We start from the raw sequence: 17756 nt of genomic DNA, 5'->3' as shown, positions 1-17756 counted from the left end.
CCTTCATGCGATATGGCTGAAACAGCCAAGGGATCTGGGCCAAAATATTTTTGCCAAGAAACAGCAAAAATGTAAAACTGGGCTTTCGTAAAACTTTTTTTAATGGCTGTGAGGACGACAGGATAAATGGCCTTTATATCTAAAATGGGAAAGAGGGTATAAAAAGCAGTATGGCATATAAGTGTTGGCTTTTAATTGTCAATGTGCATATAAAATCATAAATACCTCTTTAAAATCTCAGTCAAATCATCTTTTCTTTTTCCATAATCCTGTTAACGGAGTAACCCTAGCTGCAGGGAGAATGGGACTGTACACAAGGAAGCTCCTTCCTCTCCAGCTCTAGCTGAGACCTTCTGATGGTTTCCTTCTTACTGTCTTCCGGCAGTTTCCTCCTGTTGTTCGCTGTTGATTTTCTTTTCAGTTCTTATTTTCTGTTTGTCACTGCAGGTAGAATGTTTCAGGATCCTAGCAGTTGCTCGTTAGCATAATTCCAAAGAGGCATAAAGCAACCATGCTAACCGGTGGTCCAGAGTAATGTGAAGTGACATAAAATAGAGTATAACTGTAACCAAAACAGTGACAGATTGTTTATTTGTATTATAAATACTTGTTTGAGTTGATCTAATCTCTTCTCTTCCTCCTAGCTGATATAATTTCAAGGTGATTTCTCTGATAAATTTTAATGAATTCATGTCTTGGAGCTTTTCTTCAGCAGTGATACTTATCCTGTCTTTTGAATTGAGTGCAAAGTGCCTGGTGCTGACAAGTAATTCCTGTTCTTATATTTGAATCTATACTGTGAAGGCTTGTAGCCCCTATAATTTTATTACATAAGAAAATGTGCAATTTGACAGGGACTTTCTGTGCAGAAAGTCCTGGTTGCCTTGCTTGTAGGGACAGTCCGAGTAGTTTGCTCAGCACAGTTCTGCCTTCTCCCAGTATCACTGTGGTTTTGAGAGAAAATATGGAGTTTCTGACTTGAGTGATTTAAAAAGATCTTAAAAACACAAATACCATATTGACAAATGAATTTGAACAACTTGTTTTCACCTTTTATATGTGGGAAGCAATACAAACAATCTTTTCCATGAAATTATATCTCTGGGAACGTCAGTGCTGGCAGTAGACTGGCTTAGCTTGATAAATGCAATAGGAAATTTGATGCAGCTTCTGTGCAGTATTACTACTAAAAGCAAACAAAGGCAGCCTTGGACAATATCAGTCTGTCTTGCGGTTAATGTTGAGGAAGCATCCGCACTCCGTTACCTAGAAGATGCAGACAAAAATGTCAGTAAATACCTAGAGCTGATGGCCGTGAATGCGATGTTTCCTTATTACCTGCCCGGTAATGGTGGAGTAGGTCTGTGAAATTTGCTGCGGTGCATGCTGATTTCAGCAGTAGTTAGGAAAACTCTGCTATGCAGAATGTGTGATCACTTTTATTGAACATGTGGGGGTTATGCTTTCTGCCAAGGCAGTCAAAAGCGAAGCTCCAGTGGGGAAAGACCCACAGTTTTAGCATCTGGTTTGTAACTCTTGGTTCACTTTTCTGCAGGGATGTGCAAAGCAAAAGGTTTGAGGGGAGAGGAGAATTCACTGTGATGATTGGTGTGCAAATCTCAATGATTGTCTCTTCTCTTACAGTGTTTAAGGAGCTGCTCTGCAGGATCGGACAGGAGAAGAACGGAATTCCACATATTCCAAAAATTGCAGAAAAGAAAAACAACCGTTATTCCATCCCAGATATGCCTGGGGATGTGGAACAGATGTTTCCCCGTGAAAAAGGAAACAAGAAAATGAAAGCGAACACTGTATCTGGTGGGAGAAACAGAATCAGGAAAATTTTAGACAAGACCCGATTCAGCATCTTGCCTCCAAAACTGTTCAGGTTTGTCACCCTTCTGCTCAAAATCGAGTTGTTCCTTATTAAGTTGGGATACTTTAGTTGCTTAGTAGCTTCAGTCTTTATGTCCGCGTTGATTATGCTTTTTAAAAATGCAACACATCTGACCCATAACTGCGGAACAAGACCAGAATATCTTTTCTCTCCCAGCGAACACTTCCAAACGTGCTTTTTTTCTGTCCTTGTTTCGAAAGCCTATCTATAATGTGCAAGTGCAATTAAAACATCTGAGTGCCAATAGCTTTCTCAGTTTCGTGCATCCCAAGGTGAATATCAGGAGTTGAATGCACGTAATGGAAACAAACTTGTTTTGCAGCGATGGCAGTGTGAGCCAGTCGCAGGACGACAGCATTGTGGGGACTCGGCAGTGCAGACACAGCCTGGCCATCATGCCTATTCCGGGAACGCTCTCATCCAGTAGCCCTGACCTGCTGCAGCCTACAACTAGCATTCTGGATTTCTCTAATCCCTCAGGTAAACCAACAGCATTAACTTGATTTACAGGGTGATTATAAGGCAGCTGGTTCAGGGGAAAAGTACATCTTTTACCAGCACCAGACGTGCCGAGTGCAGTTCCCAGTTTCTCTTGTGGCCCTGACAGGTCCCAACTGGAGAACTCCTGAAAATCCAAACTGTCTGAACCTTCCTTGCCTGCTTTTTTTTAATGTGACACTGAGCTTCTTTGCACAAAGACGTAATGTTGCCACCTCTGAGAGTCTCTGATTTACTGGAGTTTCAGAGCTGTGGTGGAAGCAGATTGTCCTTGTCTGTACCTTTCCCTTCTGTCATCACTTCCCAGTACTGGTAATCCTGGTGATTTCACTTGTCCATCCACCATCTTGGAGTATATATGGTGGAAAGACTAGGACTGCCATGATACCAACATGCTAAGATGTTGGTCTTCAGTGTTTTACGAACGTTTGTTCGACTGTGTGTGAAAAACTGACAGCTGTTTTGAGCTGTGCAGTCTGTGCTGTCACTGCTGCTACCGGAGGGTACAGTTTATGGGATGGCTGCAGGAGGTATTTGTTGTAAGATGCAGCTGCCCATAAACATGTCAAGTCAGAATCTTGTTTCCCCGTTTCCAGTGTAAGTTCTGTGTATAATTACATAGTCTGTGAAGTGCCTTGAGGCTATGACTTTTATGTAAACTTGCAGATTTCCCCTTGAAAGGGGATGTACACAGGTACATCCTGTCAAGTGCATAAATATCCACAGGAAGTAAGTTCCCTTTTTGCTGCAAATCCAGGTTCTTGCTGTCTGCGTGAGATCTACACACATATTCTGTAAGAATCTTCACTTAATGCTGTACAAGTTAGTGCGTAGTAGGGACTGTTGCTAACTGGTCCTTCTTACCTTTAGGTTTACTAGAACAAACACGCTGTCATTTTTGAATGGCAGAGAAAACCAAAGTATTTGTGACAGTGTACTACCTACACTTGCTAAGTTTTGTAAACATCTAAATCTTGTTGTGGTGTTGACGCAGTGTTTTTTCTTTCCTTCCCGCCCGCAGCTGTTGGGTTTTACTGTAAGTATCCTGATGTACAGCACCCCGTTACAGCATCCCCTAGACCTTAATCCTGCATGGCTTGCCTGTCAAATTTAACACTTTCATATGTTGTATTGACACTGTTGTTACTGTTAGGGCAGTGGCTAGTCCTGTGCCCTGCCTTCTTCCCTTAGATAAACCAAATCCCTAGGTTCTCTTTATGGGCACAGTGCTGGGCTGAGGCTGAGACCTGTGTTTTATTCCCATTTCTGCCACCGCCCCACCGAATGGCCTTTGGCAGGTGACTCACTTCCCTGTGACCTGGCTTTGAAGGAATGACGTTGCCTACGTCCCTTTTAAACAAACTGAAGTTTTAGGTGATAACGTAGTTTGAGATTTAGTTTGTTCTTCTAGTGGACTCTGTATAACCAAAATTACATGCATGCAAACTTGGAATATGTTTTGTATTGTCAACACAAGCTGAATAATGCATTAGAACTTAATTTGTATTAATGTTCAGCTGCTTAAAAGCAAAGACCACGGAGACAAACGTGTCTGTAGGATGAATTTCCTTCACCTGTCACAAGGTTGTGTTGTTTTCCCCCTCCAAATTACATTTCACTTCTTGCTGTTATGATTTTTTAGGTCTGTTGATACCAAGGTAGAGGTGTTTGCCTCTTCTGTCGATTTATTATGATTTTTATGAGTGCAGGCATTGCCCAAATTATTCAATATGCCGTGTTCACCACTTTCACTCTAAAATAAGTACATGATATTTACTCTTTGCTTTTATTGCCCCCATTCGTGTGTACAGGGAGCTTTTCAAATTCAACTACTCCCCAACCACTAATGAGACTATTCTGGTCATGTGATAGTCATAATCCTGAAACTGTTAGTGGAGTTAGTTCTCGATCCGGGCAGGTAACAGGGGGAGAAGCCAAGGGCTGTGTTGGAGGCTGTGGCTCTAGTAACAGCCCTTCGCTTCTCTCGCTGGGGATCTGATGCAGGAGTTAATGGCACATCTGCCTCTGACATGGGGGTTGAATAGCTGCAGGCTCTCAAGATGTGGCCGAGGGCTCAGTGAGAGCCTCACACCTTCTCAGGTCTGCAGAAAACTTGTGAAGGTTTAGTCTTCGGAGTTTAGGGAGGGGGAAAACTCTGCTTCCTGCAGTTTGAAACTGGAGTGCGCTCTGACTCTGGACATTTTTTTTCGAATCAGTTTTATTTTGAAAAACAAGCCTTCTGTAATAACTAATGGAGTGAATTATTTCCAATCATCAAGCTGTAGATTAAACACGTGTTTCTCTAGATATTTATTTCCTGCTGTAGGCTGCCTCACATAAAGCTGTTCTCTAATGCATTTATAATACATAAAATGTGCTATAAATAAATACACTAGCCAAAGAATTAACTGCTGGCAGCAGCTTAGGTCCTTCAGGGTGAGAGAGGGAGTGTAGAAGTTTGCAGCTAGTTATGTGAGCAACCCAATCTCCTTTCCTCTTCACGTCCTGCCCCCTGCAGCCCATCCACGCCTGCTCAATGGCTTCCTGCTCCCAGGGAGGTGTCTTGGCACGCACATCAGTTCTGGCTCTTGCAAAGGCAAAAGAGCCAAAGAAGGAATGATGCTGCCAGAGTTTTGGAGACACGCAGAGAAGGGCAGTTACAGCTTAGTAACACGGCCAAGTGTCTTGGACTTCGATTGTGGTCCCGGGATTATAGCGAGTTGTGGGAATGCAGAGACGAGTCCTCTTTCTTCCTCTCAAAACTGAAGGAAACTGCTGAATATTTTAATGAATATTTAAAGTCCAGCATGGCTTTTTTTTCTTGCTAGCTGCTTTTTGTTTTCTGGCTATCAAATGAGACAGTAAATGACCTCATGTTTTTTCAAGGGACAAGTAACTTCATACATGAAAGGTGTTATTCTGTTATTTTAGATATTCCGGATCAAGTAATAAGAGTTTTCAAAGCAGATCAGCAGAGTTGTTACATTATCATCAGCAAAGACACTACAGCAAAAGAGGTGGTGAGTCACGCCGTCCACGAATTCAACTTGACGGGAGCCCCGGAGACCTACTCCCTCTGCGAGGTGTCTGTCAGCCCCGAGGGAGTCATCAAGCAGCGGAGGCTCCCGGATCAGTTTTCAAAATTGGCTGACAGGATTCAGCTCAACGGACGGTAAATGGCCCTTGCTGTGATTTCAGTTGGATTTATTTGCCTTTTAGCACTGGAACACTGGGGAGGGATGTTCTCACTGAAATAGAAGAACAAGCAGTTAATTGTCAATAACTTCCACTTCCCTCTCCTCTTTTCTTCTTTGTTCTACCTTCCTCTTCTGCACCCAGAAAACCTCTCCCCAGATTGACAGCAAGCTTGCTTGATGACAGTAAATTTAGCAGATCAGGATAATGTATGTAGCGGCTTACACTTATAAAGCAAAAAGTTGTGTTTGTTCTGACACTTCCCACATGTACTTCAGAACTAGAGCACACAATTAATTTCTTTCTTGGTGGTGTCATGTTGCAATGAAGTGATACTAACCTGAGAGAAATTCTTCCATTTTTATGTAAACTGTTATGAATGTTTCTGAGATGTTAAGTGCTTCAGTTTTATCTGATGACCTGATCCATCCCAGAAGAAAGTTTATTAAGTAGAAAATTCTTTAGTCTTCTTTGCTAGGCAACAGAGGGAATGTATGAGAAATAAACTTTTGTATATCTGAAAGTGATCTGCTTGGGACCATGGCAATGAATTTTCCAGATGCATTTTCATTTCCTGAATACTCTGTTCTTCATGTAAATATTAATATACCACACTGTATTTGTGTAAGAAACCATGCTAAATTTGGGTAAGAAATGGAGAAATACGTTAACAAGAGATTTCTCACCACTAATGTGTATTTAAAATGTTGGATTTACAAATGGAAAAGTAACTGACATTTTCCTGAAGGTGAAAGCTACAGCGTAGAAAATATTAGCGAAGAGGTAGATTAGAACAGCCTTTTGAGATGTTTCTTCACTTCAGTAGTGATGGTGTTTTATACCAGCTAAAGTACAAGGTTGTGCTGCCCCTTCTTGCCTCTGTCCTTGCCTCTCATGCTGGGTTGTCAACAGTAATGTGGAAATAGTCTCGCATAAACAAGCCTGCGGTGTCAGCGCCGTCCGGTTCAATGTCTCTGTGTTCACAAACCCTCTGAAGAGCATCTCTAATGCTTTATTGTAACTTGATTTGTTTTTTAGGTATTATCTAAAAAACAATATGGAGACAGAGACCTTGTGCTCAGATGAGGATGCTCAAGAGCTCCTGAGGGAAAGCCAGATCTCCCTCCTACAGCTGAGCACCATTGAGGTCGCCACACAGCTTTCCATGAGAGACTTCGAGTTGTTCCGCAATATTGAGCCTACGGAATACATCGATGACCTTTACAAGCTGGACTCCAAAACGGGAAATGCTCACCTGAAACAGTTTGAGGATGTCATAAATCAAGAGACGTTCTGGGTTGCCATGGAAATTTTAGCAGAGCCCAACCAACTCAAAAGGATGAAGATTATTAAGCATTTCATTAAAATTGCCCTCCATTGCCGAGAATGCAAGAACTTCAACTCCATGTTTGCGGTCATAAGGTAAAATACTCCCCACTTGTCAGATGTGATTTGTGCTGTCAAAGGCAATTCTCGTAATCTAAACGGAAAGAAAAGAAATGGGTACGTCCTGAACAGATTACTGTGTGCTTTGAAGGGAATTACCAAGATTTTCAGAAGGCAGACTGTACAAAAGGATGTATTGTTGCTGGAGTCTGTTTTTTCCTTCCTCAGCCTCAGTCTTATTGCAGTGGCTGATGCGACTGCCTCTTTTTTTAACCGTTACCTGGCAGGGGAAGAGAAGATCTGGACAGAAGCGGTATTTGATTGATGAACTTCAGAAACCTGCCTGAACGTTGCTGTCATTTGCCATGATTCTGGCACCCAATTTCCCTTCTTTTTTCAGTCACTGTTAGTTTTTCAGTGTGCACTGAGTCATATCTGCCGTGATGAGATTATTTCTTCCTTTCATTGTAAGGACTTCCTCAAATCAGTCTTATTTTAGTTTAATTTTCCTTTTCATTCTTTCCTGTCATCTGCTCACTTCTCTTTTTTTCCCCTCTTCATTTGCACATTTAGACTTTCTCTTCTGATTTATACTAGATGCTGATACTTTTCAGCATTTCCTTTATTTGCAATTGTCTTATACCCAAGTTTCTTTTAAGAAAAAAAAAAGACACCACGATTCATCAAAGATTTCCTGCTGTATCCCAGCACCAGCACTACCTTTGAAAAGACCATTTTAAACTACTTTCTTCCATGTCTAGGCAGTTTGTCAAATGGTATTGGCTTTTGTTTAGTCATATGTTTAAAGAATTCATGAATTCCCTTAAAGGATACTGGGCAACGGTTGTGGCTGCTCATTACGTGGTGAATACACACGTGGATACTGCATCTAATTTCTATATTCTGCTCCCTAATGTCTCATGTTTCATTGTAGGTGGTGAAATTACTCTAAATGCTTCTCCCTCAAGGCTAATCAGACCATGACTGAAGTCGTCTTTGGTCAAAAAAAAAAAAAAAAATTAATGAGCTTTTGGGATAACCCTTATTTCAAGAGGAATATGTTTTTTGGTAGCATATGCCAAAGGGTTCTCTCTCTTGCCCTGCATTGTGTATCAGTACAATGACATCTTTTCATGAAAGAGGAAGGTAACATCCTAATGCAGCCTGCAAAAGAGGGGCTGTGTGGTGGCATATGTTTGATTTTTCACGTGAGAGAAGGCTTTGTTTGGGATTTGACCACAGCATGGAGAGAAATCTGTATTAAAAAAATAAATAAATAAAAGAACCAATTACAAAAGGAGTTTTTGAGGCTTCCAAAATGAGGAAAAAATCTTCTTAGAATAGCAAATTCAGTAACTCTGTGATTCTGGGTTTACTGATGAGTGCTGGAGAATGTCACTTCCCAGTTCTGCAGCTACAGGGACTTTGCACTCATGGCAGGATTTCTCGAGCAAAGTTGGTGACAAGTTACGATCGGGAGAATGAGTAGATTTCAGTTATTTTCATCTGGTTTTTTGTTGCATCCAACTAATTCCGAATATATTTTTATTTAATGAGAATGAGGGCACAATAACAAGTTCTAGCATAGCTGCTGCTCCCCGTTCTCAGTCTGCTGGTGCTCGTTTACACATGCTCCAAACGTGCTCCTCTTGAGTCTTGCTGCTTTTCCGGGGACAAGCTGGGCTCGGCTCTCCCTTGTGTTCACCTCATTCATTTTTCACCCTTTTTGTCCTTATTGCGGTATACATTTGTACAGGAGAGAAGCGGTTCTTAAACTAGATGGGCATCAGTGCCGTGTTACGGGGAGATTGTTTTGGCAGGCTGGCTTGGAGTGAGTCCCTTGTGAGCTGGGAGCAGTCACGCTTTTCAGTTCTCCTTTTTGCTTGCTCACCAGAGTGAACAGCAGAGGTTCATGGTGATGAACTCGCAGCCTGGTGTTCCCCCAGCTTTACGGTTAACCTTGTGAAAGCTATTTTTAATCCTTAGAACAGAAAAACCTGACCCTTTACTTCCTTACCAAAGGTAGTGATTCCGCTAACACCTGGTATTGACATGTCTCTGCCTTACAGCGGGTTAAATCTAGCGCCAGTAGCGCGTCTCAGAGGCACGTGGGAAAAGTTACCCAGCAAGTATGAAAAGCACCTCAGAGACCTTCAAGACCTTTTTGATCCGTCTCGAAACATGGCAAAATACCGCAACATCCTTAGCAGCCAGAGCATGCAGCCTCCAATTATTCCGCTTTTTCCTGTTGTCAAGAAGGATATCACGTTTCTGCATGAAGGTAATGTCAGATGTAGAGAAGTAATAAACTAAACGTTGAGTATGTGTTGGACCCTTCTTCAATGCTCCGTGATCCAACAGATGTCTAAAAGAAGCTGCCAGTAAGATGCTCTTGAGGTGTCCTTTGCAGGAATAAAATGAAATAGAGACTGGTCTTCGAAACTAAAAATGCATGAGTTTAATATTTTAAAGCAATGCTTAGTCTTCAGGTATCCTAAGGTTTAGGGTAGATGAGTAGGTGAGTGTGCTAACTAGTAGTTACACTACTTCAAATATATCTCTCTTACCAAAACTCGTTGCTGCAATGTGTCTGGGTTTTTGTTCCACATTGTGGCATTCAGCTATAACACTTCCCACTCTTGCTTTCAGCGTTTTCAAGGGGTTTTGTTTAAAGGTTTCCATCTTGTTCCTTTTTACCCAAAGTTCTGTTCGCAGTCGGTTAAGGTTCAGCATTTCCAAATTCGCCCAATTCTTGGTTGCGATGTTTCGGAGCTATTTGACCTCGTTTCAGAATGTGAGCGCTGTTGATGTCAGATCTATATTCATATGATTTTAACATCTATGCTAATGAATTTGGGCATAGTTCACTTATTCCTTTTCCCTCCTGCTAATACTGTGCCTTTAGAAATGGATCCCCAAGAGCCGTAGTAGGTCGGAGTGGGCCTGATTGTCGTTTGTGTTTTGCCAGAGTTTTCTGTTTCACTGTAGTTTTGGTTGAAGCGGCTTTGTTGGTGGAGGGGCAGGGAGGGAGGGTATGGGGGCCAAGTAACACATTGCCCTTTAAAAAGTATTTCTCACTGTTTTATTTTCTTTTTTTCCCATATCTGTGTGTGTTTCCATTCTGCAGGAAATGATTCCAAAGTGGACGGGCTGGTAAATTTTGAGAAACTCCGCATGATTGCCAAAGAAATTCGCCAGGTTGTCAGAATGACCTCAGCCAACATGGATCCGGCTGTGATGTTCAGACAAAGGTGTGCAATTTAGAAAGACAGTAGGATTGAAGGTGTCCAAGTGGGTAGGGATGTGGACTGTGTGTGCATCAGTACGTTAACCTGTCATTGTGTAACTTGCCATTGGCGCTTGCCGTCAGAACCGCAGCCTTCATCAGATTTAGGCAGTACAGTCGATGCTTCCAAGACTGGCTTTTAATGACTGCAAAACAATTTGTTGTCTTTAAAAAAAAAAAAAAAGAATAGGTCCTAACTTTAATGAATCATATTTTTGCTGAATAAAATGTTAGTGTTGCTAAAGTATATAATATTAGGGGGATATAATCTACATATGAGAGAGAAAGAGATAAAAAGCACCTACATCACCTGAGTATAAATCTGAAGAATTTCAGAATTATATCTTCAACACAAAACCTCACTGATAGCATATTAAAAACAAACAAAATATTTATTATTTGTTCCAAGCACAGCTTGCTCCACCTACATAATATCTGATATGTTCAGGCTGTAAGCAGGTGGAGGGTATTTTCTTGTTTTCTTTTTTCTTTTCTCTTTCTGATGCGTAATATCATCCGGCTCCATGTTAACAAACAGCAGAATGAAAGCACCCCCACTTCTAATCTGGTGCTGATTAGCTCCAGATTATATTTAGTGGAACTAAATAATTTCCTGCATCTGTGTGCCCACTCTGTGGTGTCCGTGCACGGTGCTGATGCCTGTAGATCCGTGCCAAGTATCGTGGAATCATGGAGTGGTTTGTGCTGAAGGGACCGTAAAGCCCACCCAGTCCCACCCCCTGCCATGTGCAGGGACACCTTCCACCAGACCAGGTTGCTCCAAGCCTCATCCAGCCTGGCCTTGGACACTTCCAGGGATGGGGCATCCACAGCTTCTCTGGGCAACCTGTCCCAGTGCCTCCCCACCCTCTGTGGGCAGAGTTTCCTCCTGATGTCCAGTCTAAATCTAGATAAATCTACCCCCGATCTATCTAAATTGGTCTATAAATAAATTTCCCTGATGTGTCATGCACTTTCTAAGACCTAATGTGGTCTAATCATAAAATGGATTTAACAATAAGTAGTTACCTTTAGTATGTTTTTCAGAATTCCAGAATAATGTAATTAATGAGCATAATTTAAAATACGGACAGTGACCTAAAATGCTTAGGCATCTAATATTAGAGATAGTGCCAAAGATTAAAAGAAAATAATTCCATGTTTTCACATCATTTATATTCATCTTCATTGCCTCTGGTGTTTGATCTATCAGTTTGTGTTGTGAAGCACCAATAAATGCTTTTGAAGAAGATTAAAAAAGGACAAGAAAAGATGTTTGTTAGTGGTAACATCAGGCTTGCTAGCAAGTTCAATTACCAATTAATATAGAGCATCAAGATTTTCAGCATGTATTTGGCAACTAGCTTGTTTTTCCAGCAAGCAATCAAGAGAGAGCAATATCATAAACTTGCATGCTGCTGCTGATTTCTCATACGCTTAGTGCAGTCCTGATGCAAAGGATAAATTAAGTTAATCACGCTTTCCGCAACGTGAATAAGTTGAACAGTTTTCACTCCCTCCCTCCAGATTGAGTTTGACTTATGGGAAGTACTTAACAGGAAAATTTAATGTGAGTTTGGTTTTTAAATTTATGAGTTAAATATGAAAATAAACAAAAAACTGATAGATTTTCTTCCATATTAAAGTATTTGAGCAAGTCCTGCCCTTGCATTCCATTAAAACATTGTGTTACTGTTTGAGAAGAATTGTGCTGTATAGAAGTTTTTTCTTTTCTGTTCTTTCCTGTCTACATCTTCCTTCCTGACTCTCAACTGTTTTATTTTTTTCCTGTGCTTTTCTGTTCAAATACATGCTTCAATGTATATGGCTCTTGCTTACAGGAAGAAGAGGTGGAGAAGTTTGGGGTAAGTGTAGAGATGAATGCAACTAAGATAAATAAAGATTATGCAACTCTTAACATACTGCATCCTCCTCGTTAGTGCATGCATCTGGAATACAGCATGCATTTTATTAACCCTGCAATACATATTTTTGGAAAACAGGAATAAAGGGTTTCAGTCAACATTATACTGCAGCTGTAAGAAGTCTGAGTTGCTTTTGTGTACTACTTAAGTTGTTTTGAGCTTTGGCTTTATGTGTGAAAAAAACCCCAAACCTGTCGTGCAATTATATTGGAAGGCAAACTGTTTTGGGAAATAACTAACTTGATTTTGAACATGTAACAGAAGAGTTTAAGCCAGTCTACATTTGAAACCATGAGGGCACGTTGAGTTGTGGTAATGATATAGTAATTTCCTCTCTGAAGGTCAAGTGCAAGCTTCAAAGTACTTGTTTTTAGTATGTATTAAAAATGTGTGCCATACTTCACACACCAAAATCCTCACGGATTGTCTTGATGGTGCAAGGACCAAATACTGAAGGACGGAATATTGAGGTGACTACAAATGAGAGCAATGAAGTTGGCAAGTGACATTCCCGGCTGACACAGGGCAGTGATTTTAAGATGACATTGTAGCTCTGTTTTATGCCTTCTTACGTGTATTTTTGCCCATAAACTGTCATCTGTGTACCCGAGCCTATGTACCTTTGCACTTGGAAACTACTTCTTGGGCTGGTTTGAAGCCAGCGACACATCCGTGTGCCGAGGGAGGTTTAGATTAGATGTCAGGAAGAAATTCTTCACAGAGAGGGTGGTGAGGCACTGGAACAGGTTGCCCAGAGATGATGTGGATGCCCCATCCCTGGATGTCTTCAAGGCCAGGCTGGATGTGGCTTTGAGCAACCTGGTCTAGTGGAAGGTGTCCCTGCCCATGGCAGGGGGGTTGGAACTAGATGATCTTTAAGGTCCCTTCCAACCCAAACCGTTCTATGATTCTATGACACTGGGCAGAGGCTGGAGGCAGGGGTGCTCAGGGTGCTTTGTGCCCCCCACAATCGCCTGGCAGGTGGCAGGGGAAGCCTGGGGCGGCAAAGCAATTCATCAGCAGACAGCATCCATGCAGAGAAGGGATTTACCCTGCCACGGTGCGGGTAAAACTGGTGCTAGACAGGGGCAGGTTGGGATTCCGGTCCAAGACGCCCTGGATGCAGGAGAGATGGGCCGGCAGTGTTGGGTGTCAGTAAGCGACGCCCACAGTGCAGCTCGTGGGGAGAAATACCTGGGACCCAGCTGGAGCCACCATCATTTCTAACCCTTGGGATTACTGTGAACACAAGTGAATAAGGAAAAATCATTTTTGAAGGAATTTGAATTAAATTGCCTTAAAAAATTCAAGCCCAGACTTAAAAGAAAAACATTGTGTGGGTAACGATATCAGTATTTTATTGTTTAAAAATAGCACATAATGTAGTTTCCTGATCATTATATAATAGCTATTGCTTTGTTCTTACCCGTAGGAGACAGGAGTGCCCCCTCCGTTTGAATAGGTGTGAACAGTCCGTCGTGCCTTTTGCTGCCCTCTGCCTATAATAACATGACTTTTTTTATTTTATTAAGCTATAAATCTCTGCCAGTTTTTAAGCTTCTATTTTCTCACAGATTAATTTATTTAACACCTTTGAAAATATTGCAGTCAGCTTTTTCCCACCATTTCTTATTTTTAAGCCCAGTGTGCTCGATTCCTTAAGTCTCCTCTAACAATGTGTTTCATCCTGACTCCTCTAGCCGTTACGGCTCTTCTGTGCTGGAGATTGCTTATTCTGCCACTTGTGATTCTGCTGTCGCACCCAAGACCTGACAAGCATCTTCACAAATAATTTAGCCTTTTAAAATAAAATTATTCCTCTGAATGTTTAAAAAAACCCCACAAACAACCAACTGTAAACAACTTCATTGACACTTTCCGTTGGAATTTACGTCTTATTTTTAAGCCCAGTGTGCTCGATTCCTTAAGTCTCCTCTAACAATGTGTTTCATCCTGACTCCTCTAGCCGTTACGGCTCTTCTGTGCTGGAGATTGCTTATTCTGCCACTTGTGATTCTGCTGTCGCACCCAAGACCTGACAAGCATCTTCACAAATAATTTAGCCTTTTAAAATAAAGTTATTCCTCTGAATGTTTAAAAACCCACAAACAACCAACTATAAACAACTTCATTGACACTTTCCACTGTAATTTACGTGTTACATAAATGATGCTGTGATCTCCAGTTACTAAAAAATTGATTAGGACTGGTGTGGCCATAGGAGTTTTGACAGTTGAAACAGAGGTGATGTTTAACTCTACCAAGGTCAGTTGTTTGGTCCCTGATGCGGTATGAATAGGAGTGACCCTCAGGGAGAGTAACTAATGCAGGTGAACCATTCGGGGAGGCTTTATTTTTGCTTCGCTTGCAGATAGAATGGGCAGCTCCCAATTAAGAGCGTTGAGGAACGTTGTCTGTCGCAGGTGCAAGTCTGTACAGGTCTGGGCATACGCACATTATTGCTGCCTCCTGACCTTTGTTGGGACACTTTTTTTTTTTTTTTAACGAGCTGCTCTTCTGGGGATGTTGTACTTAATTGGAGAAAGACATTAAGTGCGGAATGTAATGTACTTTGCATATTTAACTTAACTTCCCCCCATTATTTAACATTGTCAGAAGCTCAGCTTCTGAGAGGATTACACCAGTCACTCGCTTCTGTACTCAGCTGAATTGCAAGAAGTTTGCTGTAAGCCTGATGCAAACAGTGGGTACCACAATGTCTTAAATGCCCAGTTACCAAGTTTGTCCGCTCTTACAGTCTGCAGCCGAAGTAGCGTGGGTGTCGCAGAACAAGACTGTGGTTCATCAGCAGAGCTAAATTACTCTACGCAGCATTGTGCCTCGTTCTTGCTAGTCCCACACTCTCCTACGCAATCCTTTTCTAGACTCCAGTTGCTGCTATCAATTTACCAGAATATTTTAAGACAAATGTTGTTTTAATGCTGTTCATCTTTTTAACTCATTTGCATCAGCATGCACTAGCCCTAACTGAAGATTATTGGTATTAATCTGCTTTGGCGTGTGCTACTGTAGCTCCTCGTGGCTGTTGAGAACTAAAATTTTTTACTGCTTTGCTCTTTTCTTTCATAGGTCTCTGAGCCAGGGCAGCACAAACTCGAACATGCTGGATGTACAGGGAGGCGCTCACAAAAAACGTGCCCGACGCAGCTCACTTCTGAATGCCAAGAAGCTGTACGAGGATGCCCAGATGGCGAGGAAGGTGAAGCAGTACTTGTCCAACCTGAATGTAGAGACAGACGAAGAAAAGATCCAAATATTGTCGCTTCAGTGTGAGCCTGCATACAGCACTCGTAAGTACACTCATCTAGAACGGTGCCATGATCTGTAAAACTTACAATAATCTTGTTCCTTCCAAAGAAATATTGATTTAAGATCTTTCTGTTCTCCCTTCAAGAAAAAACACTCTAGTTCAGTCAATTCACATACTGAGAGTTTCAGCAAGCCAGCATTTGTCTCCTGATCTTGGCTGAGCTCAGAAAACTTCAGTGATGTTTTCTGTTTCGACCAATAGTTCTTAAACTGGGTGTCTTTTCATCAGGCTGGAAGGAAATTCAATAGTTCATTAGCTCTATTCTTGCCCTGCTGTTCTTGTACAGAATTAGGAAGGATAAAAGTAACGTTTACCATATGAACAGCAAGAAAATGAAAAGAGACAAAATCAATGCAGAAGCTGCGTTGGATTACAGCTTAGAATAAACCAAGATTGTTGAGAAGGACAAGTCAGGTCAGTGTTGACTGATGGGATTGACATGGCTTGACAGTCAAAAACTGAGGGGTACAGCAGGACAGCTTTCATAATTTGAACTCCTGGGCAACTGTCTAACTAACCAGACTGTTCTCTGACCTGCTGTCTTACACCGTTCAGTAAATTCTTACTTGAAAATGAGAAGCGGTAATTGCATTTTATTTTGATCCTTAGACATTTTCACTTGCTTGAAAGGTAGCTTTGATTCAAAATGGAAGAGTAGCAACCTGGCTAATCAAAATAATGTTTCAGCGTTGTCTGTTGTCCCAGTGCAACGTTTTTTTTGTTCTTGCATACTGTTTTGTATTTGACGAGGTAAGTTAAAAACATAACTAGGAGATGGTATCTTGAAGATAAAATTTTAAGACCTTTCCATTTCACAGCATTAAGGCTTCCAGTCCTTGCTATTTCTTCGTAAGGTGCCTTCCTATGCTTTTTTTTTTTTAATGTTTCTTTTTAAATAGCACTGACGTAGGAAACTGGAACCGGCCATACTTGACTTCCTTTTACGAATGTTAAGTTCATGCGTGAGGTTGCCCGAAATCCCAGGGAGCTCTGGGTAGAGCTGTGCACTGGACATTGCCAGTAGAGGTGTTCTGCTTGTGCTGAGCTCAGCCAGACACGTAGTAGTGCTGGATGGTTCTATGGAGAGGTGACACCGTCCTGGGTTTTATGCTTTACTCCCCCGCCGAAACAATAAATTAAAGCATGTCAGGATGAACTCCTGATAGATGATCTATGTGCAAACGTACCAGGTGGCTGTACTGTGCCCAGGAGGCAAACGTAAATGTTATGATGTTGTTTTCCAGTTGTTTTAAATAAATCTTCTAAGTCTTGTGTGCACAGTGTTAGCCATAGATACCTGGAAGTAAACGTAACGTAGGGAATACGTGCTGACAGTTTTAGTCCATGTGGTTAAGCGAATCAAGTACTTTCCCTTTTTTTTTTTTGAAGTTTAAGGAAAAAAATGAAGGTTAAATGGATATGCAAATAAATGTATGGTAGAGTGACATACTATTACAGTCCCTATTTTTAAAAACTGGGGAAAAAAACCTCAAACCCCACGGGTAATTGATCTGGTTGAGACAATACTCAGGGTTTACAGAGCTAGCAGAAAGGATGGGGGAGCAGTGTGGGGCAGGGGGGACCTGCCAAGCCCCTGGTGGTCTTGGGTCCAATGGAGTGGGAGCCCTGAACCACTCCTGGGGAGCTCCTTGCTCTTGGTGCCTTTACCCACTTTTAAACTTTGACCCAGTAGCTTTGAATCAGAGCGCTGGTACGTGGGTTTGCAGGTGGTTTTTGTGTAGATAGGGTGGTTTTGCACATACCTAGACAAGTAGGAAGTACAGCTCCCCAGTTTCTTACCTTGGTAGCCAGGTTCTCCTGGCCCTGCTTGCAGAGCAGCAGTCATGCTGCAATCCAGACTTTTCCAAGGGAATTTATGGAAAAGTCAGATGGCCTTAGCTTCAGAGTGTATTAGTTGCTGTGTGATTAAAATCGAGAGGGAATCAGCATCCTGTGTTGTAAATCAGTTCTGCCACCTAGTGAAAGGTTGGATGCCAACTGCAAAGTGATGGTTGCTTCTCCCTTTGCTGGCATCATGTGATTTTGGCGATGCTGTTGTGCTTTCGTACCTTACGTACAAACATCTAAACTACAGACTTTCATTCTGCTAGAAATAACTCGCATTTTCTGTCCTTTGATAAAGTTCCACCATGACACTTTAAAGAGTTAAGGTTTTTTAACACTGTTTCACGTTAACAGCCTCTTCAGCTTAAGGAGACAGGTGTGTTTGGAATAGAA

At 41.7% G+C, this 17756-nt stretch overlaps 1 protein-coding gene across 1 annotated transcript in view; it reads left to right on the top strand.

Moving 5' to 3' along the window:
• The window catches only part of RAPGEF6 (Rap guanine nucleotide exchange factor (GEF) 6), a 96606-nt gene extending 91035 nt beyond the window's left edge, over nt 1-5571 (top strand). Inside the window, exons 16-18 of the mRNA XM_010160133.1 lie at nt 1645-1888; nt 2220-2377; nt 5327-5571. Coding sequence (XP_010158435.1) covers nt 1645-1888; nt 2220-2377; nt 5327-5571 — 647 coding nt within the window. The remainder of the gene's footprint in view (nt 1-1644; nt 1889-2219; nt 2378-5326) is intronic.
• The last annotated feature ends 12185 nt before the right edge of the window (nt 5572-17756 follow it).

This window comes from Eurypyga helias, unplaced genomic scaffold (assembly GCF_000690775.1).
Source record: "Eurypyga helias isolate BGI_N326 unplaced genomic scaffold, ASM69077v1 scaffold5621, whole genome shotgun sequence".
Lineage (NCBI taxonomy): Eukaryota > Metazoa > Chordata > Aves > Eurypygiformes > Eurypygidae > Eurypyga > Eurypyga helias.
The sequence above is the reverse complement of the archived record's forward strand: the minus strand, read 5'-3'. Positions and strand labels throughout refer to the sequence as shown.